We start from the raw sequence: 23514 nt of genomic DNA on the forward strand, positions 1-23514 counted from the left end.
ATTTTGAATAAAAATGTAGTAATTTCTGTGAATAATGAATCTCTTGGTGAGGAGTATTTCTCACATTAAAGGAGAAAGTGCATCTCTGTCTCTACCTCCCCTGTCGTGCAGTGACCACGTACACACTTCTCTTTGGGAAGCCATGTCTTTTTATGTCTGCCGGTTTCTATTGCCAATCGGTGGTCACTCAGCCTGTACTTGGTAAGGATCTGTCTCTGCTTCGTATCTCTGACAGAGTAGAGGTAATCAGCCAGGTGGTCACTCAGCCTGTACTTGGTAAGGATCTGTCTCTGCTTCGTATCTCTGACAGAGTAGAGATAATCAGCCAGGTGGTCACTCAGCCTGTACTTGGTAAGGACCTGTCTCTGCTTCGTATCTCTGACAGAGTAGAGGTAATCAGCCAGGTGGTCACTCAGCCTGTACTTGGTAAGGATCTGTCTCTGCTTCGTATCTCTGACAGAGTAGAGATAATCAGCCAGGTGGTCACTCAGCCTGTACTTGGTAAGGATCTGTCTCTGCTTCGTATCTCTGACAGAGTAGAGATAATCAGCCAGGTGGTCACTCAGCCTGTACTTGGTAAGGACCTGTCTCTGCTTCGTATCTCTGACAGAGTAGAGATAATCAGCCAGGTGGTCACTCAGCCTGTACTTGGTAAGGATCTGTCTCTGCTTCGTATCTCTGACAGAGTAGAGATAATCAGCCAGGTGGTCACTCAGCCTGTACTTGGTAAGGACCTGTCTCTGCTTCGTATCTCTGACAGAGTAGAAATAATCAGCCAATTCATATTCTCTGTTGAGGGCCAGATGGCAATTTAGTCGGCTTTGAGATTTTGTTTAGTTTTTCCAATGTTGTCAATATGAGTCCTTTTGATTGGTTCATGATTGTGTTTATTTGAATTTGTCTGATATGGTCAGACCAAGGTATGAGTCATTTTTTTGTGTGTTCAATCATGGTGTTCAAGGTGAATTTATATCTGTGCTTCTGAATTCTGGGTTTTGGTCTGAAAAATCCTGATTACATGTTTTTCAAATTTACCGCCAGGGCCCAATTATGGCAACATTGCGCTTGAATATTAAGGTTCTGTTGAAAACCTTACTTGGTTGGTGATAGAAGAACCAAATCATCAGCATATAGCAGATATTTTATCTCTGTGTCAAATAGTGTGAGTCCTGGGGCTGCAGAATGTTCCAACATGTCTACTAATTCATTGATATAAATGTTGAAAAGGTTTAGACTCAAACTGCAGCCTTATCTCACACCTCGACGTTGAAAAAATAATTGTTCTTTGGTTTTTCATTTTTATTGCACACCCGTTTTCTGTGTACATTCATTTTATTAAGTCATACACCTTACCACCAAGCCCACTGTGGAGAATTTTGAAGAATAGATCTTTGTGCCAAATAGAATCGAATGCTTTTTTAAGTCAATAAAGCAAGCAAAGATTTTGCCCTCTTTTTTTGGTGGATGTGTTTATTCATTAGTGTGTCTAAGGTGTGTGTGTATATATATGTTCAGTAGTGTGATGGTTATGGAGAAAGCCTATTTCACATTTACTTATAAAACAAATTCTTGAAGGAAGGTTTGAAGTTTTGAATTGAAAACGCTGCAGAAAACCTTTCCCAAGTTGCTGTTTATGCAAATTCCCCTGTAATTTTTAGGGTCTGATTTGTGGAGATGGGGGAGATTAGCCCCTTGTTCCAGACATCAGGAAAGCAGCCAGAAGTTACACTGAACAGAAATGTAAACACAACATGTAAAGTGTTGGTATCATGTTCTGTGAGCTGAAATAAAATATCCTAGAAATGTTCCATACGCACAAAAAGCTTATTTCTCTCAAATGTTGTGCACAAATTTGTTTACATCCCTGTTAGTGAGCATTTCTCCTTCACCAAGATAATCCATCTCCTGACAGGTGTGACATATCAAGAAGATGATTAAACAACATGATCATTAAACAGGTTCACCTTTATTTATTTAACCCTTTTTTTACCATGTAAGTTGACTGAGAACACATTCTCATTTACAGCAACGACCTGGGGAATAGTTACAGGGGAGAGGAGGGGGTATGAATGAGCCAATTGGAAGATAATAATAGGCCACTCTAAAATGTGCAATTTTGTCACACAACACAATGCCACACGTCTCGTGTTTTGAGGGAGCGTGCAATTGACATGCTGACTGCAGGAATGTCCACCAGAGCTTTTGCCAGAGAAATTATTAATTTCTCTACCATAAGCCGCCTCCAACGTTGTTTTAGACAACTTAGAATTTAGAGAATCCAGCAATTTCGCACAGCCATTAAAGAGGAGTGGGACAACATTCCACAGGCCACAATCAACAGTCTGATCAACTCTATGCGAAGGAGATGTGTCACGCTGTTTGAGGCAAATGGTGGTCACACCAGATACTGACTGGTTTTCTCATCCACGCCCATACCTTTATGTCTTTGACCAACATATGCATATCTGTATTCCCAGTCATGTGAAATCCATAGATTAGGGCCTAATGAATTTATTTAAATTTAATGATTTCCTTATATGAACTGTAACTCAGTAAAATCTTTGAAATTGTTGCATGCTGCGTTTTAGATTTTCATTTAGTGTAGTACCATGTTGAACAATTTAAGCACAGCATTTGGTAACTCAGGTGTGCTGTTTTTCAGCATTTCATATCTAATTTTATTTAGACCACAAGCCATGTTTGGTTTTATAGATTTTAACTTGTAATTTCGTTGTTGTTGGGTTATTGGGTAATCTAATAGATTTTGGTTGTTTTTAATGATTGATTCAAGGATGTTCAATATATCTTGAATTTGTAATTGGTTATGCTTGTAAGTCTTTTGTGGGATGTTTTTGTATAGATTATAAAAATAAGTCTTCCAAATTCCCCCATCTTGTATGGCTAATTCTTCTGACTTTGTCGTGCTTAAATTGTTCAACATGTCCCAGAACAGATTTTTATCAATTAGGTTTTAAATTTCGTCAAGTGTCTTAATGGTATAATTCAATTTCTTGCGTTTCAATGTACAGTTGTGGCCAAAAGTTTTGAGAATGACACAGTCTGCTGCCTCAGTTTGTATGATGGCAATTTTCATATACTCCAGAATGTTATGAAGAGTGATCAGATGAATTGCAATTAGTTGCAAAGTCCCTCTTTGCAATGCAAATGAACTGAATCCCCCCCTAAACATTTCCACTGCATTTCAGCCCTCCACAAAAGGACCAGCTGACATCATGTCAGTGATTCTCTCGTGAACACAGGTGTGAGTGTTGACGAGGAAAAGGCTGAAGTTTGAATAACAGAGTGGAAGCTTCAAAAGGAGGGTGGTGCTTGGAATCATTGTTCTTCCTCTGTCAACCGTGGTTACCTGCAAGGAAACACGTGCCGTCATCATTCGCTTTGCACAAAAAGGGCTTCACAGGCAAGGATTTTGCTGCCAGTAAGATTGCACCTAAATCAACCATTTATCGGATCATCAAGAACTTCAAGGAGAGCGGTTCAATTGTTGTGAAGAAGGCTTCAGGGCGCCCAAGAAAGTCCAGCAAGCGCCTGGACCGTCTCCTAAAGCTGATTCAGCTGCAGGATCAGGGCACCACCAGAACAGAGCTTGTTCAGGAATGGCAGCAGGCAGGTGTGAGTGCATCTGCACGCACAGTGAGGCGAAGACTTTTGGAGGATGGCTTGGTGTCAAGAAGGGCAGCAAAGAAGCCACTTCTCTCCAGGAAAAACATCAGGGACAGACTGATATTCTGCTAAAGGTACAGGGATTGGACTGCTGAGGACTGGGGTAAAATAATTTTCTCTGATGAATCCCCTTTCCAATTATTTGGGGCATCTGGGGAAAAAAAGCTTGTCCGGAGAAGACAACGTGAGCGCTACCATCAGTCCTGTGTCATGCCAACAGTAAAGCATCCTGAGAGCATTCATGTGTGGGGTTGCTTCTCAGCCAAGGGAGTGGGCTCACTCACAATTTTGCCTAAGAACACAGCCATGAATAAAGAATGGTACCAACACATCCTCCGAGAGCAACTTTTCCCAACCATCCAGGAACAGTTTGGTGACGAACAATGCCTTTTCCAGCATGATGGAGCATCTTGCCATAAGGCAAAAGTGATAACTAAGTGGCTCGGGGAACAAAACATCGATATTTTGGGTCCATGGCCAGGAAACTCCCCAGACCTTAATCCCATTGAGAACTTGTGGTCAATCCTCAAGAGGCGGGTGGACAAATAAAAACCCACAAATTCTGACAAACTCCAAGCATTGATTATGCAAGAATGGGCTGCCATCAGTCAGGATGTGTCCCAGAAGTTAATTGACAGCATGCCAGGGCGGATTGCAGAGGTCTTGAAAAAGAAGGAATCAACATTGCAAATATTGACTCTTTGCATCAAGTTCATGTAATTGTCAATAAAATCCTTTGACACTTATGAAGTGCTTGTAATTATACTTCAGTATTCCATAGTAACATCTGACAAAAATATCTAAAGACACTGAGGCAGCCGACTTTGTGGAAATTAATATTTGTGTCATTCTCAAAACTTTTGGCCACGACTATGTTTATACTGTTTCAGGGTTTCAAAGTATTCATAGCGTAGCTCTGGGTTGTTTTGCTGCTTATGTTTTTCATTTGACATTTGTCTTAGATGTTTTCTAATTGTTTTACATTCGTTATCAAAAAAAAACATTTAGATTTTTCTTTCTGATGTTGTATTTCTTAGTTTTTTTCAGATTTGCTTTTGATCCTCTTTTTTTAATATTCAATGGATGTTTCTAGGAGCCGAATTGACATCTTATTTATTGTTGAGTTATTGAAGATGGAGTTAATTTGAGTTTGTTTCATTTAATTTCTCTGCGCTGTTTGAAGCCTATCTGTACAACATTTTGTTGGGCTGTTTTTGTTCGAGTGAGTATTGCTGGTAAAAAAAATTCAGGAACATTTTGATCTGACAATGGTGTCTGTGGTCTGACAATGACACTAATGGAGGAGGGGTCCATGTCAGTGATGTCATGCATCTCTCTCTCGCTCTCTGTCTCACTCTCTGCCTCCCTTCTGCTCTCTCTCGCTGCCTCTCCCTCGCTCTCTCTATAGTTGGAGGGATTTTGTTCATTTTGCCAATGGCTTTTTGTTCTCATCTGTGTGTGCGCGTTCATGCTGCGGGTGAGAGTTGTTATTTTACCTTGCTTTAACAATGGGTATGGATTTTTTTTGTTCGAAGTTCCCAATTCTGAATAACAAGTTACACAATCACTCTATTCTGTTATTGCATTTAATGACTGGCCTCTAAAGTTCCAATATGGCTGTTCTTGCAAGCTGACTCTGCAGTAGCATACTTGCTGCTTTCTCACCAGGTAGTTGGATCAAAATTGAACTTCACTCACAATGTGTCTTTAAAATAGTAAAATAATACTGAGGTCAAGAACATACAATCTATGAATAAAAAGGTCTATACCGAGGTCATGACATAACATTAGTACCAATCCTTCCTGTGTCTGTCTGACTCTCCTTTCTTGTAACGTTATCGTTTCTTTCAAGCCTATCGCCATAGCAATTGGTTATTCATACATTGCTGACCATCAAACCTGAACACGGAACTCTATACTACCGGTCCAAAGTTTTAGAACACCTACTCATTCAAGGGTTTTTCTTTATTTGTACTATTTTTTACATTGTAGAATAATAGTGAAGACATCAAAGCGATGAAATAACACATATGGAATCATGTAGTAACCAAAAAATTGTTAAACAAATCCAAATATATTTTATATCTGAGATTCTTCGAATAGCCACCCTTTGCCTTGATGACAGCTTTGACACTCTTGGCATTCTCTCATCCAGCTTCACCTGGAATGGTTTTCCAACAGGAGTTCCCACATATGCTGAGCACTTGTTGGCTGCTTTTCCTTCACTCTGTGGCCCGACTCATCCCAAACCATCTCAATTTGGTTGAGGTCAGGTGATTGTGGAGGCCAGGTCATCTGATGCAGCACTCCATCACTCTCCTTGGTAAAATATCCCTTACACAGTCTGGAGGTGTGTTGGGTCATTGTCCTGTTGAAAAATAAATGATAGTTCCACTAAGCCCAAACCAGATGGGAGGGCGTATCGCTGCAGAATGCTGTGGTAGCCATGCTGGTTAAGTGTGCCTTGAATTCTAAATAAATCACAGATAGTGTCACCAGCAAAGCACCCCCACACCATCACACCACCACCTCCATGCTTTACGGTGGGAACCACACATGTGGAGATCATCCGTTCACCCACACCATGTCTCACAAAGACACAGCGGTTGCTCCAGACCAACGGACAAATTTCCTCCTGCCTGTCAATTGCTTGTGTTTCTTGGCCCAAGCAAGTCTCTTCTTCTTATTGGTGTCCTTTAGTAGTGGTTTCTTTGCAGCAATTTGACCATGAGGACCTGATTCACACAGTCTCCTCTGAACAGTTGATGTTGAGATGTGTCTGCTACTTGAACTCTGTGAAGCATTTATTTGGGCTGCAATTTCTGAGGCTGGTAACTCTATTGAACTTATCCTCTGTGGCAGAGGTAACTCTGGGTCTTCCTTTCCTGTGGCGGTCTTCATGAGAGCCGATTTCGTCATAGCGCTTGTTGGTTTTTGCGACTGCACTTGAAGAAACTTTCAAAGTTCTTGAAATTTTCCTCTGACTGACCTTCATGTCTTAAAATAAGGATCAACTGTTGTTTCTCTTTGCTTATTTGAGCTGTTCTTGCCATAATATGGACTTGGTCTTTTACCAAATAGGGCTATCTTCTGTATACCCCCCCTACGTTGTCACAACAACTGATTGGCTCAAACGCTTTAAGAAGGAAAGATATTCAACAAATTAACTTTTATCAAGGCACACCTGTTAATTGAAACGCATTCCAGGTGTCTAGCACATGAAGCTGGTTGAGAGAATGCCAAGAGTGTGCAAAGCTATAATCAAGCCAAAGGGTGGCTATTTTGAAGAATCTCAAATATAAAATATATTTGATTTGTTTAACACTTTTTTTTTGTTGTTGTTGTCAAATAGTAAAAATAATTAAAAACCCTTGAATGAGTAGATGATCTAAAACTTTTGACCGGTAGTGCATGTACCTTGGAGAAGACCTTTGGCCCTTGGCATTGGGACTAAATTGCTTAATTTAACCCCAAATTGTAGTAACACACTAGCTAAATGCTCATCAAAATAACAAACCACCAAATAGATGGAATGTAACTACCAAAGCAGGCCAACCACAGATCACAAACCCATACCACTCCGAGGTTACTGGTCCGACATCCAATTATAGGCCAATGTTCAAAGTTTCTGTATAAAATGCTATTCCAGAGGCCAATAGCCACGACAGTGTTTTCAGGTTTATATAACACTCTGCTCTGTTTGTCTGATGTGTGTCATTGTTGGTTCTGTCGACGGTGTTGTTGTCGTATATGACAGGCAGCCTGCCTCTGGGCTCCCCTTGGGTTTACAGCAATCAGTGCTCTAGCATATGGTCTCCAAATTCCCACCATCCATCTCTTTCTCTAACAAAGGGTGTGTTTATGTTTCTGACCTGGAGTAAACTGCATGGAAGAAAAGTCAAGACCAGTCAACGGTTTCAGTCAGAGGGTTCATGGCCTTATTCTCAATCACTTTTGGTAGATGGGTGATTACTTCAGGGCATGGTTTGAAATGTTATGTCAACCATTGACACAAATATACATGACTGGTAGGATTATATGGAAACATACTGGTGAGATTCTATGCGTAGATATTCATGTTTCTCTGACCCTAAACCATGTCCCTTGTGTCTCCATCCACCATCAGATACACCAGCCCAGCAGCCGGTGGAGAGTGTGGAGGTGGGGGCCACTGAAGGACCAGGGGAGGGGAAAGAGAAGCCCTCTTCTCCCCAGGTCCAGAGCCCTCAGACTGGTGAAGCAGCTGAGCTTTCTGGTCCTATCACCAACAGAGGAGTTAAAAGCAGGTCAGTCTGAGAGTTCCATCACAGCAAGTCATGGCTATGGGGGGGGATCTGTGTTTATGTACTGTGTATGTTTTTTTAATGTGATACTTTTGGTCATGTAGTGTATGTGGACACCTGCTCGTCGAACATCTCATTCCAAAATCATGGGCAATTAGTGGATACGGAAAGTATTCAGACCCCTTCACTTTTTCCACAATTTGTTACATTACAGCCTTATTCTTAAATGTATAAAATATTTTTTTCCCCTCATCAATCTACACACAATAACCCTTAATGACAAAGCGAAAACAGGTTTTTAGACATTTTTGCAAATTTTATTACAAATGAAAAACAGAAATACCGTATTTACATAAGTATTCAGACCCTTTGCTATGAGACTCGGAATTGAGCTCAAGTGCATCCTATTTCCATTAATCATCCTTGAGATGTTTCTACAACTTGATTGGAGTCCACCTGTGGTAAATTCAATTGATTGGACAGGATTTGGAAAGGCACACACCTGTCTATATAAGGTCCCACAGTTGACAGTGCATGTCAGAGCAAAAACCAAGCCATGAGGTTGAAGGAATTGTCCGCAGAGCTCCGAGACGAGAGGATTGTGTCGAGGCACAGATCTGGGGAAGAGTACCAAAACAATTCTGCAGCATTGAAGGTCCACAAGAACACAGTGGCCTCCATCATTCTCAAACTGAAGAGGTTTGGAACCACCAAGACTTTTCCTAGAGCTTGCCGCCCGGCCAAACTGATTCATCAAGGGAGAATGGCCTTGGTCAGGGAGGTGACCAAGAACCCGATAATAGAGCACCAGAGTTCCTCTGTAGAGATGGGAGAACCTTCCAGAAGGACAAACATCTCTGCAGCACTCCACCAATCAGGCCTTTATGGTAGAGTGGCCAGACGGAAGCCACTCCTCAGTAAAAGGCACATGACAGCCCGCTTGGAGTTTGCCAAAAGGCACCTAAAGGACTTTCAGACCATGAGAATCAAGATTCTGTGGTCTGATGAAACCAAGATTGAACTATTTGGCCTGAATGCCAAGCGTCAAGTCTGGAGGAAGACTGGCACCACCCCTACGGTGAAGCATGGTGGTGGCAGCATCATGCTGTGGGAATATGTTTTAGTGGCAGGGACTAGGAGACTAGAAAGGATCGAGGGAGAGAAGAACAATGCAAAGTACAAAGCGATCCTTGATGAAAACCTGCTCCAGAGCGCTGAAAACTTGATATTTCAGTTTTTCTTTTTTGATACATTTTCAAAAATGTAAAAAAAAAAAAGCAGTTTTTGCGTTGTCATTAGGAAATCAAATCTAATTTTATTGGTCACATATACATATTTAGCAGATATTATTGCTGGTGTAGTGAAATGCTTGTGTTCCTAGCTCTAACAGTGCAGTAGTATCTAACAATTCACAACCATACACACATCTAAAAGTAAAATAATTATGGGGTGTTGTGTGTAGATGATATATATATAAAAAAAAAATCAATTTTAGAATAAGGCTGTAACGTAACAAAATGTGGAAAAAGTCAAGGGGTCAGAATACTTACCGAATGCACGGTATATGGAGTTGGTCCCCCCCCCTTTGCTGTTATTACAGCCTCCACTCCTGGGAAGACTTTCCACTAGATGTTGGAACATTGCTGCGGGGACTTGCTTCCATTCTGCCACAAGAGCATTAGTGAGGTCGGGCAGTGATGTTGGGTGATTAGACCTGGCTCACAGTCAGTGTTCCAATTAATTCCAAAGGTTTGATGGAGTTGAGGTCAGGGTTCTGTTCAGGCCAGTCAAGTTCTTCCACACCGATCTCGACAAACCATTTCTGTACCTTGCTTTGTGCACAGGGGGTGTTGACATGGTGAAACAGGAAAGGGCCTTCCCCAAACTATTGCGACAAAGTTGGAAGCACAGAATCGTCTAGAATGTCATTGTATGCTGTAGCGTTAAGATTTCCCCTCACTGTAACTAAGGGGCCTAACCATGAATACCAGCCCCAGACCATTATTTCTCCTCCACCAAACTTTACAGTTGGCGCTATGCATTCGGGCAGGTAGCGTTCTCCGGGCACCCACCAAACCCAGATTTGTCCGTCGAACTACCAGATGGGTGGTGCAGCGTGATTCATCAATCCAGAGAACGTGTTTCACTGCTCCAGAGTCCAATGGCGGCGAGCTTAACATTGCACGTCCTGATCTTAGGCTTGTGTGCGGCGGCCATGGAAACCCATTTCATGAAGCTGACGACGATCAGTTCTTGTGCTGACCTTGCTTCCAGAGGCAGTTTGGATCACTGTAGTGAGTGTTGCAACCAAGGACAGACAATTTTTACGCACTCGGCAGTCTCATTCTGTGAGCTTGTGTGACCTACTACTTTGGGGCTGAGCCGTTGTTGCTCCTAGACGTTTCCACTTCACTTATAGTGTACCAAGGAAGCTCTAGCAGGGCAGAAATTTGATCAACTGACTGGTTGGAGGGTGGCATCCTATGACGGTGCCACGTTGAAAGTCACTGAGTTCTTCAGTAAGGCCATTCTACTGCCAATGTTTGTCTATGGAGATTGCATGGCGGTGTGCTCAATGTTATGCACCTGTCATCAACAGCTGTGGCTGAGATAGGTGAAGGGGTGTCCACATACTTTTGTGTATATAAGGTGTATGTATCCATCTGTCTTCATCAGTACACATTCAGTATGTAGACACCACAGCTTGCATGCATATTGTCAGTTATGGACAAATACACACATGTACGGGTGCATCTCAGGTGTGTCAGAACATTGAGTTATCAGCCGGGAGTAGGAACAGGAACATTACCCCCCCCCGTCATAGGTGCCACTCTGTTAAAGGTTGTAATCAATCTTTCAGACTGACTGCATTGTCGATGCTGGTGATGGAGGATAGAGGGGCGGGCGGGCGGGCGGACCAACCAGTTAGGCAGGCAGCATCTCTCCAGGGATTTTATTAACAAACCCATCTCCTCCCTCAGAAACCAACCTGATAAATATTTACAACCTGCTCTGGTCTGATCTGCCTGGCCTGCTTTACTTTCCTTCACTCACAGCCTGTCGGCCGCTCTCTCTATGGCGGCTCGAGGTCCTCTGTTTTGGATGGATGTTGCTTAATCTATTGATTGAGTAGATGTGTATCAAAGGCCCGTACTATGTGTAACTTCCAATTCCCACAGATGTTTGTTGTAAGAAAGGAATACTGTTTGGAATTGCAACACAAATATAGATGTGTGTGTGCACTCTTGCTTGGCTCACGCCTGACCATGCCATACCAAACCGAAGAGAAGTAATTCCCGGCCAGCCACTGACCATGATGCATGGCTGAATGTCCCACTGGGTATATATAATTAACTGACAGTCCCTCTCTCCCTCTCTCAGTGAGCAGCTCTGTGCCTTCTGTTACTGTGGCGGCCGCAGTCTGCTGGGTCAGGGGGATCTCCGAGTGTTCGACTCCTCGCCTGGACACGAGCGCAATGCGACAGGAGGAGGAGGAGGAGGCCAGGCCAACGACCACAGCAAGGCCAGCAAAGGATACGGCAGAGATGACAGCGGTGTTGACAGAACCACTCAGCCCAGCGACGCAGCCGGAGATGCCAGCTCAGGACAGAGGGGCACACAGAAGTAAGTAGGCCTGGCTGGCAGGATGACGCGGCTGTCTGAAAGGGTTTGGCTGGCAGAGCTAGCCTGGTCCGGTCTGGGCGAGCAGGGACGGTGAAATCTGTGATGTTCTCTGTAACCGGTTAATGAGCAAAATGGAATGAGAGCTGGGCTCTCTGCTGTTTTGATGTCACAGGCTGTTTATTTGGCCAGCATTACCTGTCCATACAGACGCCTTACTGATACAGACGCCTTACCGATACAGACGCCTTACCGATACAGAAGCCTTACCGATACAGAAGCCTTACCGATACAGACGCCTTGTCCGATACAGGCTCCTTGTCCGATACAGGCGCCTTGTCCGATACAGGCGCCTTGTCCGATACAGGCGCCTTGTCCGATACAGACGCCTGGACAGGGAGTGAGCAACATGACACAGAAACATCAAAACAAAGGGACACAAAAACAGCAGCAAACAAAGTGGTGTGTGCAACATGTCATCATAGTGGATGGTTTCAGCTGGCAGCGGAACTCTAATCTCAGAGTTGATGTCTGAGTGTCTGCTAATGTATTGCATATGTGTGGAGTGTATGTGCTTTGTGTACTATTTCATCCTCTCCTGTGTCAGAGGAAGGTTCTGAGTGCGTATATGAATGCTTGAGGACCACACCTCACCTCTTGCCTCACATTGTGCTAATGTGATCTATTATCTGAGAGGGTTCCAGACATTAACTCTGAACGTTCCAGGGCTAAATTAGCACCCTTTCCCTTGCAAATTAAATCAACGGTCCACACGCAGGGCAGAGAGGCCTGTGCATTCGCTCTCCTCACAGGCCTTAATTGATGACCATACTCCGACTTAGCAGGTCATGTTAGCACTCTGCTCTTGAAAGCTAAATTAGCGCCGCTCTGCTCCCCCTTGGCAAGCCTTTTCCGCCTGCTGGGGTCCCCAATGGTCCTACTATGCCATGTAGAGTAAGACTAACATGTAAGTGTGTGTGTGTGTGTGTGTGTGTGTGTGTGTGTGTGTGCGCACGCACTGTGCACTGTGCCAACAAAGGACCCTCCCTGGATGTGTTTCGGACAGCTGTCTAATTTGTTTGGGTTCTTTGGAGCCAATAGTGTGTCTCCCTGGGGTCCCTGTGACGTAATGTGCACAGAGAGCAGAGCGTACATATACACACACACCCACCGCAACACCCCTGGCAGCGATCCAACGCCAGCCAGGCATTGTTGTTGGAGCAGTGTGATTGGTTGGGTCTCTAGGCTAGACTGTGCCACAGAGAGAGAGAGAGAGGGTGGGAAAAGGAAGAGGACGGAGGGTGAAGAGGAGGAGAAGGAAATTTCAACAAAAAGGATAGAGGATGGAATTGAATAGTAGCCTATTTTGCACAATATTTAAGCTCCGGTCAGGAGGGCCATAACAATGACAAGGCATTATACAGTGAATATCATTAACTTCTTCATCCTCATCCTAGCCCTCAGTCTCTCAGTTCTGTCTGTTTGTGTGTTTACTGTTTACTGAATCCAACTAGTTCTTTTAAATGCTAATTCCCTCTTGCCATATTTTCCGCATGCACGGCAACTCACTAGAGCAGGGACTCTGTGAACCGTTTCCTTTTCAGCAGATTTTATGAGACAGAACAGCCAGCCTCTTGTGTGTCACGACCCCCTTTCACCCCCTCCTCCTCCTCTACTGCTCTCTCCCTTCTCTGCTCTCTAACATTTTCTACTCATCCTATCTCTCCTCTCTTCTCTGCCTTATTTCTTCTCATTTATGCTTTGCATCACATCTTCTTTTCCACTTTTTCCCCCCACAGTTTTCTATCCCTCTCTTCTTTCCTGCCCAGCTTGCCTCACTTTGCTTTTTCAACTCTTTCTACCTCCGCCTCATCTCCAGTTATTTTAACTCATCTCTCCCTCTTCATCTCTCTTCCAGTGGAGCTGAGAGCCATGGGGAGTTACCAGACCCAGACAAGGGCAGCAGGTTGTGGGATGAGCTGGCTCACGTGGGCCTCCCAGGAGATGTGGACGTCCAGTCTCTCTTTGAGGAGTCGGGGCAGTGCTTGGCACATCACTGTTGTGCGTTGTGGTCGCAGGGCGTGTGCGAAGGCGAGGGACAATCACTGCTCAACGTGGACATAGCCATCTACTCAGGGAGCACAGAGGTGAGCAGCCCACAGTCCTCTCATGATAAAACATCTATTAACTTCTTGGGGCTATGTGGGACGTTAGCGTGCCTCCCGTGGCGCACCCTATCAACAGCAGGTGCATTTCAAGAGCGGCAAATTTGAAACCAAATAAATGTCAAAATTCAAATTTCTCAAACATACAACTAACTTACACCCTTTGAAAGATAAACATCTCCTTAATCTAACCACGTTGTCCGATTTCAAAAAGGTTTTACGGGGAAAGCATAAAGTTAGGTTATGTTAGGAGAGTACATTGACAATAGCTGTGTGTAATGCATTGTCGATTCAAAGACGGGCGTCACCAAAACCATAAAATCAGCTAAAATTATGCACTAACCTTTTACAATCTCCATCAGATGACACTCCTAGGACATGATGTTAGACAATGCATGCATTTTTAGTTCTATCAAGTTCATATTTATATCTAAAAACAGCGTTTTACTATGGCGTTGATGTTCAGGAAATCGTTTCCCTCCAATACCGGCAGTCAAGTCATGACGACAAAATAATTAATTAATATTAGAAAACATTGGTAAAATATTATATTGTCATTCAAAGAATTATAGATTTACATCTCTTGAACGCAATGGACTTGCCAGATTTAAAATTAACCTTACTGGGAAATCACACTTTGCAATAATCTGAGCACTGCGCCAGAAAAATACGCATTGCGATACAGACTAACCGCCATGTTGGAGAGATCTAAAATCGAAAATACTATGTAAATAATCCATTACCTTTGATTCTCTTCATCAGATGTCACTTCCAAAGAATCCCAGGTCCATAACGAATGTAGTTTTGTTCAAAAAAGCTCATCATTTATGTCCAAAAACCTCCGTGTTGTTAGCACATGATCTAAGCCAGCCGGACTTCACTTCACGAACGGAAAAAATATATTTACGTTCGTTCAAACATGTCAGACGTTGTATCGCATAAATCATTAGGGCCTTTTTTAACCAGAACATGAATAAAATTCAAGGCGGACCATTGGGTTCTCTTTTAAAACGTTTCGGAATGAGAGTACCCACCATCAACTCGCGCGCAAGGTGTCTAATGGGCCATCACCGTTCCAAGGCTCTTCTTCAGTCAGATCTCAGAGTAGAAGACTCAAAACACTTTGTAAAGGCTGGGGACATCTTGTGGAAGCAATAGGAAGTGCCAAAACATTCCTCAGCCCCTTTGTTTTTCAATGGTATAGGCTTAAAGTCAATTCAACACATCAGGTATCCACTTCCTGTCAGAATCTGTCTCAGGGTTTTGCCTGCCAAATGAGTTCTGTTATACTCACAGACACCATTCAAACAGTTTTAGAAACTTTAGGGTGTTTTCTATCCATATATAATAAGTATATGCATATTGTAGTTACTGGGTAGGATTAGTAACCAGATTAAATCGGGTACATTTTTTTATCCAGCCGTGAAAATACTGCCCCCTATACCCTAACAGGTTAAGTAAATGGGATTATACACTCTATAGAGAATATGATTTAACTGTGTCTATATATAAGGGTTTCCGTTTGCAAAATGTGGCCGCGGTCATTTGACCAGCAGCATTTTAATTTACCGGACATTTGAGAAATTTACCAGACCCATATGTAATGCGTTGGCTGTGTAACCTAGTTAGAGCATCCACCCACGTGCTCAGAATGTCAGAAATCAAATTTAGATTGCAAAGGTGTGCGTCCTTCTTACCGAATTCGATGCGAATTTGAAGGTGCTAGAATAACTGTCCACATTTACGTTTCCTCATCCAACAAGATGAGTAATGAAAAGCAAAATCACTAGTCTATGTCAATCTTCTATCCCGCATAGTAGAAAAGTGTACCTATTCCATTGGTCAGCTTGTCGTTCTATGCGAGAAAGAAATGGCCTATTCCAAATAGACACTGGGACAGTTGGTATTTGGTATTTTTTAGGATCCCATTTAGCTGTTGCAAAAGCAGCAGCAACTCTTCCTGGGGTCCACACAAAACATGACATAATACAGAACATTAATAGACATCTCAAGGACAGAACTACATCAATTGAAAACAAGGCATACGTGCCTAGATATCAATACATACACACAAACTATCTAGGTCAAATAGTGGAGAGGTGCTGTTAGGTGTTGCTTTATCTGTTTTTTTAGGTTTGCTGTTCAGGTTTGCTGTTCATTTGAGCAATATGAGATGGAACGGAGTTCCATGCAATAATTCCTCTATATAATACTGTATGCTTTCTTGAATTTTTTCTGGATTTGGGGACTGTGAAAAGACCCCTGGTGGCATGTCTGGTGGGGTAAGTGTGTGTCTCAGAGCTGTGTGTAAGCTGATTATGCAAACAATTTCGGATTGTCAACACATTAATGTTTCTTATAAAATTAAGAAGTGATGCAGTCAGTCTCTCCTCAACTCTTAGCCAAGAGAGACTGGCATGCATAGTATTTATATCAGCCCTCTGATTACAATGAAGAGCAAGACATGCCGCTCTGTTCTGGGCCAGCTGCAGTTTAACTGAGTCTTTCTTTGCAGCACTCGACCACACGACTGGACAAGAATCAAGATTAGACAAAACTAGAGCCTGCAGTGTGGTGTCACTGCAAAAAGCAAGTCTTTAAGGGTTTCAGTGACTTCATTAGCAGTGGTTGCTGATGCGTATATGGTTGAATAATCAGCATACATGGACACACATGCTTTGTCTAATGCCAGTGGCAGGTCATTGGTAAAAAGAAAAGACTAGGGCCTAGAGAGCTGCCCTCCGGTACACCACACTTTACATGTTTTACATTAGAGAAACTTCCATTAAAGAAAACCCTTTGAGTTCTATTAGATAGATAGCTCTGAATCCAAAATATGGCAGAGGTTGAAAAGCCGTAACACATACACTGAAATCTAACAGTACAGCTGCCACAATCTTCTTATCCTGTTATGGATAGGGGGCAGTATTTTCACGGCCGGATAAAAAACGGACCCGATTTAATCTGATTATTACTCCTGCCCAGAAACATATAATTATTAGCTTTGGATAGAAAACACTCCAAAGTTTCTAAAACTGTTTGAATGGTGTCTTTGAGTATAACAGAACTCATTTGGCAGGCCAAAACCTGAGAAGATTCCAAACAGGAAGCGCCCTCTCTGACCATTTCTTGGCCTTCTTGATCATCTCTATCCAAAACAGGGGATCTCTGCTGTAACGTGACACTTCCTACGGCTCCCATAGGCTCTCAGAAGGCGGCAAAAAGCTGAATGAATTCTTTGCAGGCCCTGGCTGAAAAACACTAGCGCATTTAGATAGTGGTCGAACAGAGACTGGAGGCGCGTGCACGAGGCGACACCATGTTTTTATTCTTTCGTCTTTGAACGAAAACAACGACTCCCGGGTCGGAATATTATCGCTTTTTTACGAGAAAAATAGCATAAAAATTGATTTTAAACAGCGGTTGACATGCTTCGAAGTACGGTAATGGAATATTTAGAATTTTTTTGTCACGAAACGCGTCGGGCGCGTAACCCTTCGTCACCCTTGGATAGTGTCTTGAACGCACGAGCAAAACGCCGCTATTTGGATATAACTATGGATTATTTTGAACCAAACCAACATTTGTTATTGAAGTAGAAGTCCTGGGAGTGCATTCTGACGAAGAACAGCAAAGGTAATCACATTTTTCTTATAGTAAATCTGACTTTGGTGAGTGCTAAACTTGGTGGGTGTCTAAATGGCTAGCCTGTGATGGCGAGCTATCTACTCAGAATATTGCAAAATGTGCTTTCACCGAAAAGCTATTTTAAAATTGGACACCTCGATTGCATAAAGGAGTTCTGTATCTATAATTCTTAAAATAATTGTTATGTTTTTTGTGAACGTTTATCGTGAGTAATTTAGTAAATTCACCGGAAGTGTTCGGTGGGAATGCTAGTTCTGAACGTCACATGCTAATGTAAAAAGCTGGTTTTTGATATAAATATGAACTTGATTGAACAAAACATGCATGTATTGTATAACATAATGTCCTAGGCGTGTCATCTGATGAAGATCATCAAAGGTTAGTGCTGCATTTAGCTGTGGTTTTGTTTTTTGTGACATTATATGCTAGCTTGAAAAAATGGGTGTCTGATTATTTCTGGCTGGGTACTCTGCTGACATAATCTAATGTTTTGCTTTCGCTGTAAAGCCTTTTTGAAATCGGACAGTGTGGTTAGATAAAGGAGAGTCTTGTCTTTAAAATGGTGTAAAATAGTCATATGTTTGAAAAATGGAAGTTTTGGGATTTTTGAGGAATTTGTAATTCACGCCACGCCTATCATTGGATATTGGAGCAGGTGTTCCGCTAGCGGAACGTCTAGATGTAAGAGGTTTTAATATCGATATCTTTCAACCAATCATCAGTCATTTGTGTCAGTGCAGTACATGTTGAGTGCCCTTCTCTATAAGCATGCTGAAAGTCTGTTATTAATTTGTTTACAGAGAAATAGCATTGTATTTGGTCAAACACAATTTTTCCCAACAGTTTGCTAAGAGCTGGCAGCAAGCTTACAGGTCTGCTGTTAGAACCAGTAAAGGCCGGTTTACCACTCCTGGACAGTGGAATGACTTTGGCTTCCCTCCAGGCCTGAGGAAAAATACTTTTCTCTAGGCTCAGATTAAAGATATGACAGATGGGAGTGGCTATAGTCAGCTACCATCCTCAGTAGCTTTCCATCTAAGTTGTCAATGCCAGGAGGTTTGTCAATATTGAACGATAACAATAATTGTCCCACCTCTCCCACACTAACTTTACAAAATTCAAACTTGCAATGCTTTTCTTTCATTATTTGTTTTTTATGCATGAGTACGATGGCTCTCTGTTCGTTGTTGGCATTTCCTGCTGAAGTTTGCCCACTTTGCCAATGAAGTAATCATTAAAATAATTGGCAACATCAAATTGTTTTGTGATAAATAAGCCAACTGATTCGATGGAATTGATCTTTCTGCCCATAATTTCAGTTAAAGTATTCAAGTTTTTGTTCCATCATTCTTTATATCATTGATAATACAGTTTCTTCTTTTTGTTAAGTTTAGTTGCATCATTTTCCCAATCCTTTTGTCCCATCTCTTTCAACAATTCAGTTTTTCAATTCCTCATCAATCCATGGCGCCTTAACTGTCAGTTTCTTAACAGGTGCATGTTTATCAATAATTGGAAGAAGCAATTTCATAAATTCATCAAGCGCAGCGTCTGGATGCTCCTTATTAATCACATCAGACCAACACATATTTTTATCATCATCCATGTAAGAGTCACAGCAAAATCTTTTATATAATCTTTTGTATAAGATTATAAATCTTATACACTATTTTAGGCCCAGCTGTGGAACTTTGGCTTTCCTGGATATAACCACTATATTGTGATCACTGCATCCAATGGGTACGGATACAGCTTTAGAACAAAGTTCAACAGTATTATTAAAGATGTGATCGATACATGGATGATCTTGTTCCTGTAGTGTTTGTAAACACCCTGGTAGTAGGTTGATTAATAACCTGAACCAGATTACAGGCACTGGTTACAGTGAGAAGCTTCCTCTTGAGCGGACAGCTTGATGAAAACCAGTCAAGATTCAGGTCCCCAAGAAAGTAGACCTCTCTTTTTACATCACATACACTGTCAAGCATTTCTCACACATTATTTAGATATTGACTTTTATTACTTGGTGGCCTACACTACCGGTCAAAAGTTTTAGAACACATTGCTTTATTTTTGCTATTTTCTACTTTGTAGAATAATAGTGAAGACATCAAAACTATGAAATAACACATATGGAATCTTGTAGTAACCAAAAAAAGTGTTCAACAAATCTAAATATATTTTACATTTGAGATTCTTCAAATGGCCACGCTATTTTCCTTGATGACGGCTTTGCACACGCTTGGTATTCTCTCAACCAGCTTCACCTGGAATGATTTTCCAACAGTCTTGAAGCAGTTCCCACATATGGAACATATATGGCTACATTTGAAGCAGTTCCCACAATAAGGCTATCTTCTGTATACCCCCACCACCACCTTGTCACAACACAACTGATTGGCTCAAACACATTAAGAAAGAAAGAAATTCCACAAATTAACTTTTTAGAAAGCACACTCGTTAATTGAAATGCATTCCAGGTAACTACCTCATGAAGCTGATTGAGAGAATGCCAACAGTGTGCAAAGCTGTCGTCAAGGCAAAGGGTGGCTATTTGAAGAATCTTCCATATAAAATATATTTTTATTTGTTTACATTTTTGGGGGGTACTACATTATTCCATATGTGTTATTTCATAGTTTTGATGTCTTCACTGTTAATGTACAATGTAGAATATAGTAAAAAGAAAGAAAAACCCTTGAATGAGTAGGTGTGTCCAAACTTTTGACCGGTAGTGTATATATCAACATCCGAAAAGAAAAGGCTTTTAGATTTGACAAGTGAACCTGAAACCACAACACTTCGGTAACACTTGACATAAGCTCTTCTCTCAGCATTACAGGGATATGGCTCTGAATATATACAGCAACACCTCCCCCATAAGCATTTCTGTCTCTTCTATAGGTGTTATATCAAATTTTATTGGTCACATACACATGGTTAGCAGATGTTAATGTGAGTGTAGCGAAATGCTTGTGCTTCTAGTTCCGACCATGCAGTAATATCTAACAAATCCTTGTATTGCTTCTGCTGTATCATCAAATGAATTGTCTTAGTGAGTCTCAACATTCACATATTAGCCATTTTTAACTGATGCAGCAAGTTATTGATTTCATGAACCTTATTTCTAAGGCTACATATAGGCTACATATATTAATATGGGCTATTTTCAGCCCTTTCCTGGGTAGCTTATCAGAGATAGACGTGCGTGCGTGCGTGCGTGCTGCAGGGTTGAAGCTACGAACCCATAGGCTTGGCTCTCTCATCCTGACCAGGATTTTAGGAGGGAGGGTGGACAATGAGCCTGTCATAGTGTATGTAAGCAACGTCCCCACGCGCTCTGGCAGCTTTCATGGCTGGGATCAGTTCTTTCCTCTTCTGGCGCACAGCTTCAGGATAGTCCTTGTTGAGGAAGATATACAGTTGAAGTCAGAAGTTTACATACACCTTAGCCAAATACATTTAAACTCACAACTTCACAATTCCTGACATTTAATCCTAGTAAAAATTCCCTGTCTTAGGTCAGTTAGGATCACCACTTTATTTTAAGAATGTGAAACGTCAGAATAATAGTAGAGAGAATGATTTATTCCAGCTTTTATTTCTTTCATCACATTCCCAGTGGGTCAGAAGTTTTCATACACTCAATTAGTATTTGGTAGCATTGCCTTTAAATTGTTTAACTTGGGTCAAATATTTTGGGTAGCCTTCCACAAGCTTCCCACAATAAATTGGGTGAATTTTGGCCCATTCCTCCTGACAGAGCTGTGTAACTGAGTCAGGTTTGTAGGCCTCCTTGCTCACTCACGCCTGTTCAGTTCTGCCCACAAATATTCTATGGGATTGAGGTCAGGGCTTTGTGATGGCCACTCCAATACTTTGACTTTGTTGTCCTTAAGCCATTTTGCCACAACTTTGGAAGTATGCTTGGGGTCATTGTCCATTTGGAAGACCCATTTGCAACCAAGCTTTAACTTCCTGACTGATGTCTTGAGATGTTGCTTCAATATATCCACATACATTTCCTGCCTCATGATGTCATCTATTTTGTGAAGTGCACCATTCCCTCCTGCAGCAAAGCACCACCACAACATGATCCTGCCACCCCCGTACTTCATGGTTGGGGTGGTGTTCTTCAGCTTGCAAGCTTCCCCATTTTTCCTTCAAACATAACGATGGTCATTATGGCCATATAGTTCTATTTTTGTTTCATCAGACCAGAGGACATTTCTCCAAGTACGATATTTGTCCCCATGTGCGGTTGCAAACCGTAGTCTGGCTTTTTATGGCGGTTTTGGAGCAGTGGCTTCTTCCTTGCTGAGTGGCCTTTCAGGTTATGTCGATATAGGACTCGTTTTACTGTGGATATAGATACTTTTGTACCTGTTTCCTCCAGCATCTTCACAAGATCCTTTGCTGTTGTTCTGGGATTGATTTGCACTTTTCGCACCAAAGTACGTTCATGTCTAGGAGACAGAATGCGTCTCCTTCCTGAGCGGTATGACGGCTGCGTGGTCCCATGGTATTTATACTTGCGTACCATTGTTTGTACAGATGAACGTGGTACCTTCAGGCTCTTGGAAATTGCTCCCAAGGATGAACCAGACTTGTGGAGGTCTACAATTTTTTTTCTGAGATCTTGGCTGATTTCTTTTGATTTTCCCATGATGTCAAGCAAAGAGGCACTTAGTTTGAAGGTAGGTACACCTCCAATTGACTCAAATTATGTAATTTAGCCTATCAGAAGCTTCTAAAGCCATGGCATCATTTTCTGGAATTTTCCAAGCTGTTTAAAGGCACAGTCAACTTAGTGTATGTAAACTTCTGACCCACTGGAGTTGTGATACAGTGAATTATAAGTGAAATAATCTGTCTGTAAACAATTGTTGGAAAAATGACTTGTCATGCACAAAGTAGATGTCCTAACCGACTTGCCAAAACTACAGTTTGTTAACAAGAAATTTGCGGAGTGGTTGAAAAACGAGTTTTAATTGCTCCAACCTAAGTGTATGTAAATTTCCGACTTCAACTGTACGTTCGTTTCAAGTTCTTGGCTCGTTCCAGAACAGTGACCTTGTCCTTGAACCTCAGTAACTTGACCACACCTGGGCTGGTGATGGGTTTTCCAGTTCTGTTGGCACACTCCACCTCAATCTTCCTTTGGTGTGTCTTCAATTTCTCTGAGATCATTTCCCTCAGTTTCTCCTCATACTCAGTCCAGGTATCGTGGAGATTCTGCAATCCTGTCCACAACCATGTTCCACCTTGATTGTCCCTTGATATGAACGGATTTCTCTGTCATTGTTATCATGGATTCACACACAGAATTTATGTCCTCTCTCAATGATTTACAGATTGTTGTCATCTTTCCATTGTCCTGTTTAAATTCATTGAGCTGACCCTGGGAGAACTGCAAACTGTTCTTCTGGTCAAGGTCCTCTCTGGTCAGGTCGTCCATTCTTTTATTCGGTGACTCCACCGGTATTTGGACAAAACTCTTGAAGGGGGAGGGAGAGGAGGGGAAGAGGGAGGGAGAAGAGAGGGAGATGGGGAGAGTAGCAAGTGTAACCGATGTGAAATGGCTAGTTAGTTAGCGGTGGTGCGCGCTAACAGCGTTTCAATCAGTGACGTCACTCGCTCTGAGACTTGAAGTAGGGTTTCCCCTTGCGTTGCAAGGGCCGCGGCTTTTGTGGCGCGATGGGTAACGATTCTTCGTGGATGTCAGTTGTTGATGTGTGCAAGGGTCCCTGGTTCGAGCCCAGGTTGGGGCGAAGAGAGGGACGGAACCTATACTGTTACATTGATGCTGTTGACCCGGATCAATTGGTTGCTGCGGAAAAGGAGGAGTCAAAAGGGGGGTGAGTGTAACCGATGTGAAATGGCTAGTTAGTTAGCGGTGGTGCGCGCTAACAGCGTTTCAATCAGTGACGTCACTCGCTCTGAGACTTGAAGTAGGGTTTCCCCTTGCGTTGCATTTGCCGCGGCTTTTGTGGCGCGATGGGTAACGGTGCTTCGGTGGGTGTTAGTTGTTGATGTGTGCAAAGGTCCCTGGTTCGAGCCCAGGTTGGGGCGAAGAGAGGGACGGAACCTACACTGTTACACAAGGAGAGGGG

At 42.3% G+C, this 23514-nt stretch overlaps 1 protein-coding gene across 5 annotated transcripts in view; it reads left to right on the forward strand.

The window, feature by feature from the left end:
• The window catches only part of LOC115157103 (histone-lysine N-methyltransferase 2C), a 123197-nt gene that overhangs the window by 19469 nt on the left and 80214 nt on the right, over nucleotides 1–23514 (forward strand). For all 5 annotated transcript variants that reach the window (XM_029705036.1, XM_029705037.1, XM_029705035.1 and 2 more), the window contains exons 4-6: nucleotides 7811–7970; nucleotides 11349–11591; nucleotides 13507–13735. In XM_029705036.1, the coding sequence (XP_029560896.1) occupies nucleotides 7811–7970; nucleotides 11349–11591; nucleotides 13507–13735 (632 nt within the window). The remainder of the gene's footprint in view (nucleotides 1–7810; nucleotides 7971–11348; nucleotides 11592–13506; nucleotides 13736–23514) is intronic.

This window comes from Salmo trutta, chromosome 21, assembly GCF_901001165.1.
Source record: "Salmo trutta chromosome 21, fSalTru1.1, whole genome shotgun sequence".
NCBI classification, from domain to species: Eukaryota; Metazoa; Chordata; class Actinopteri; order Salmoniformes; family Salmonidae; genus Salmo; species Salmo trutta.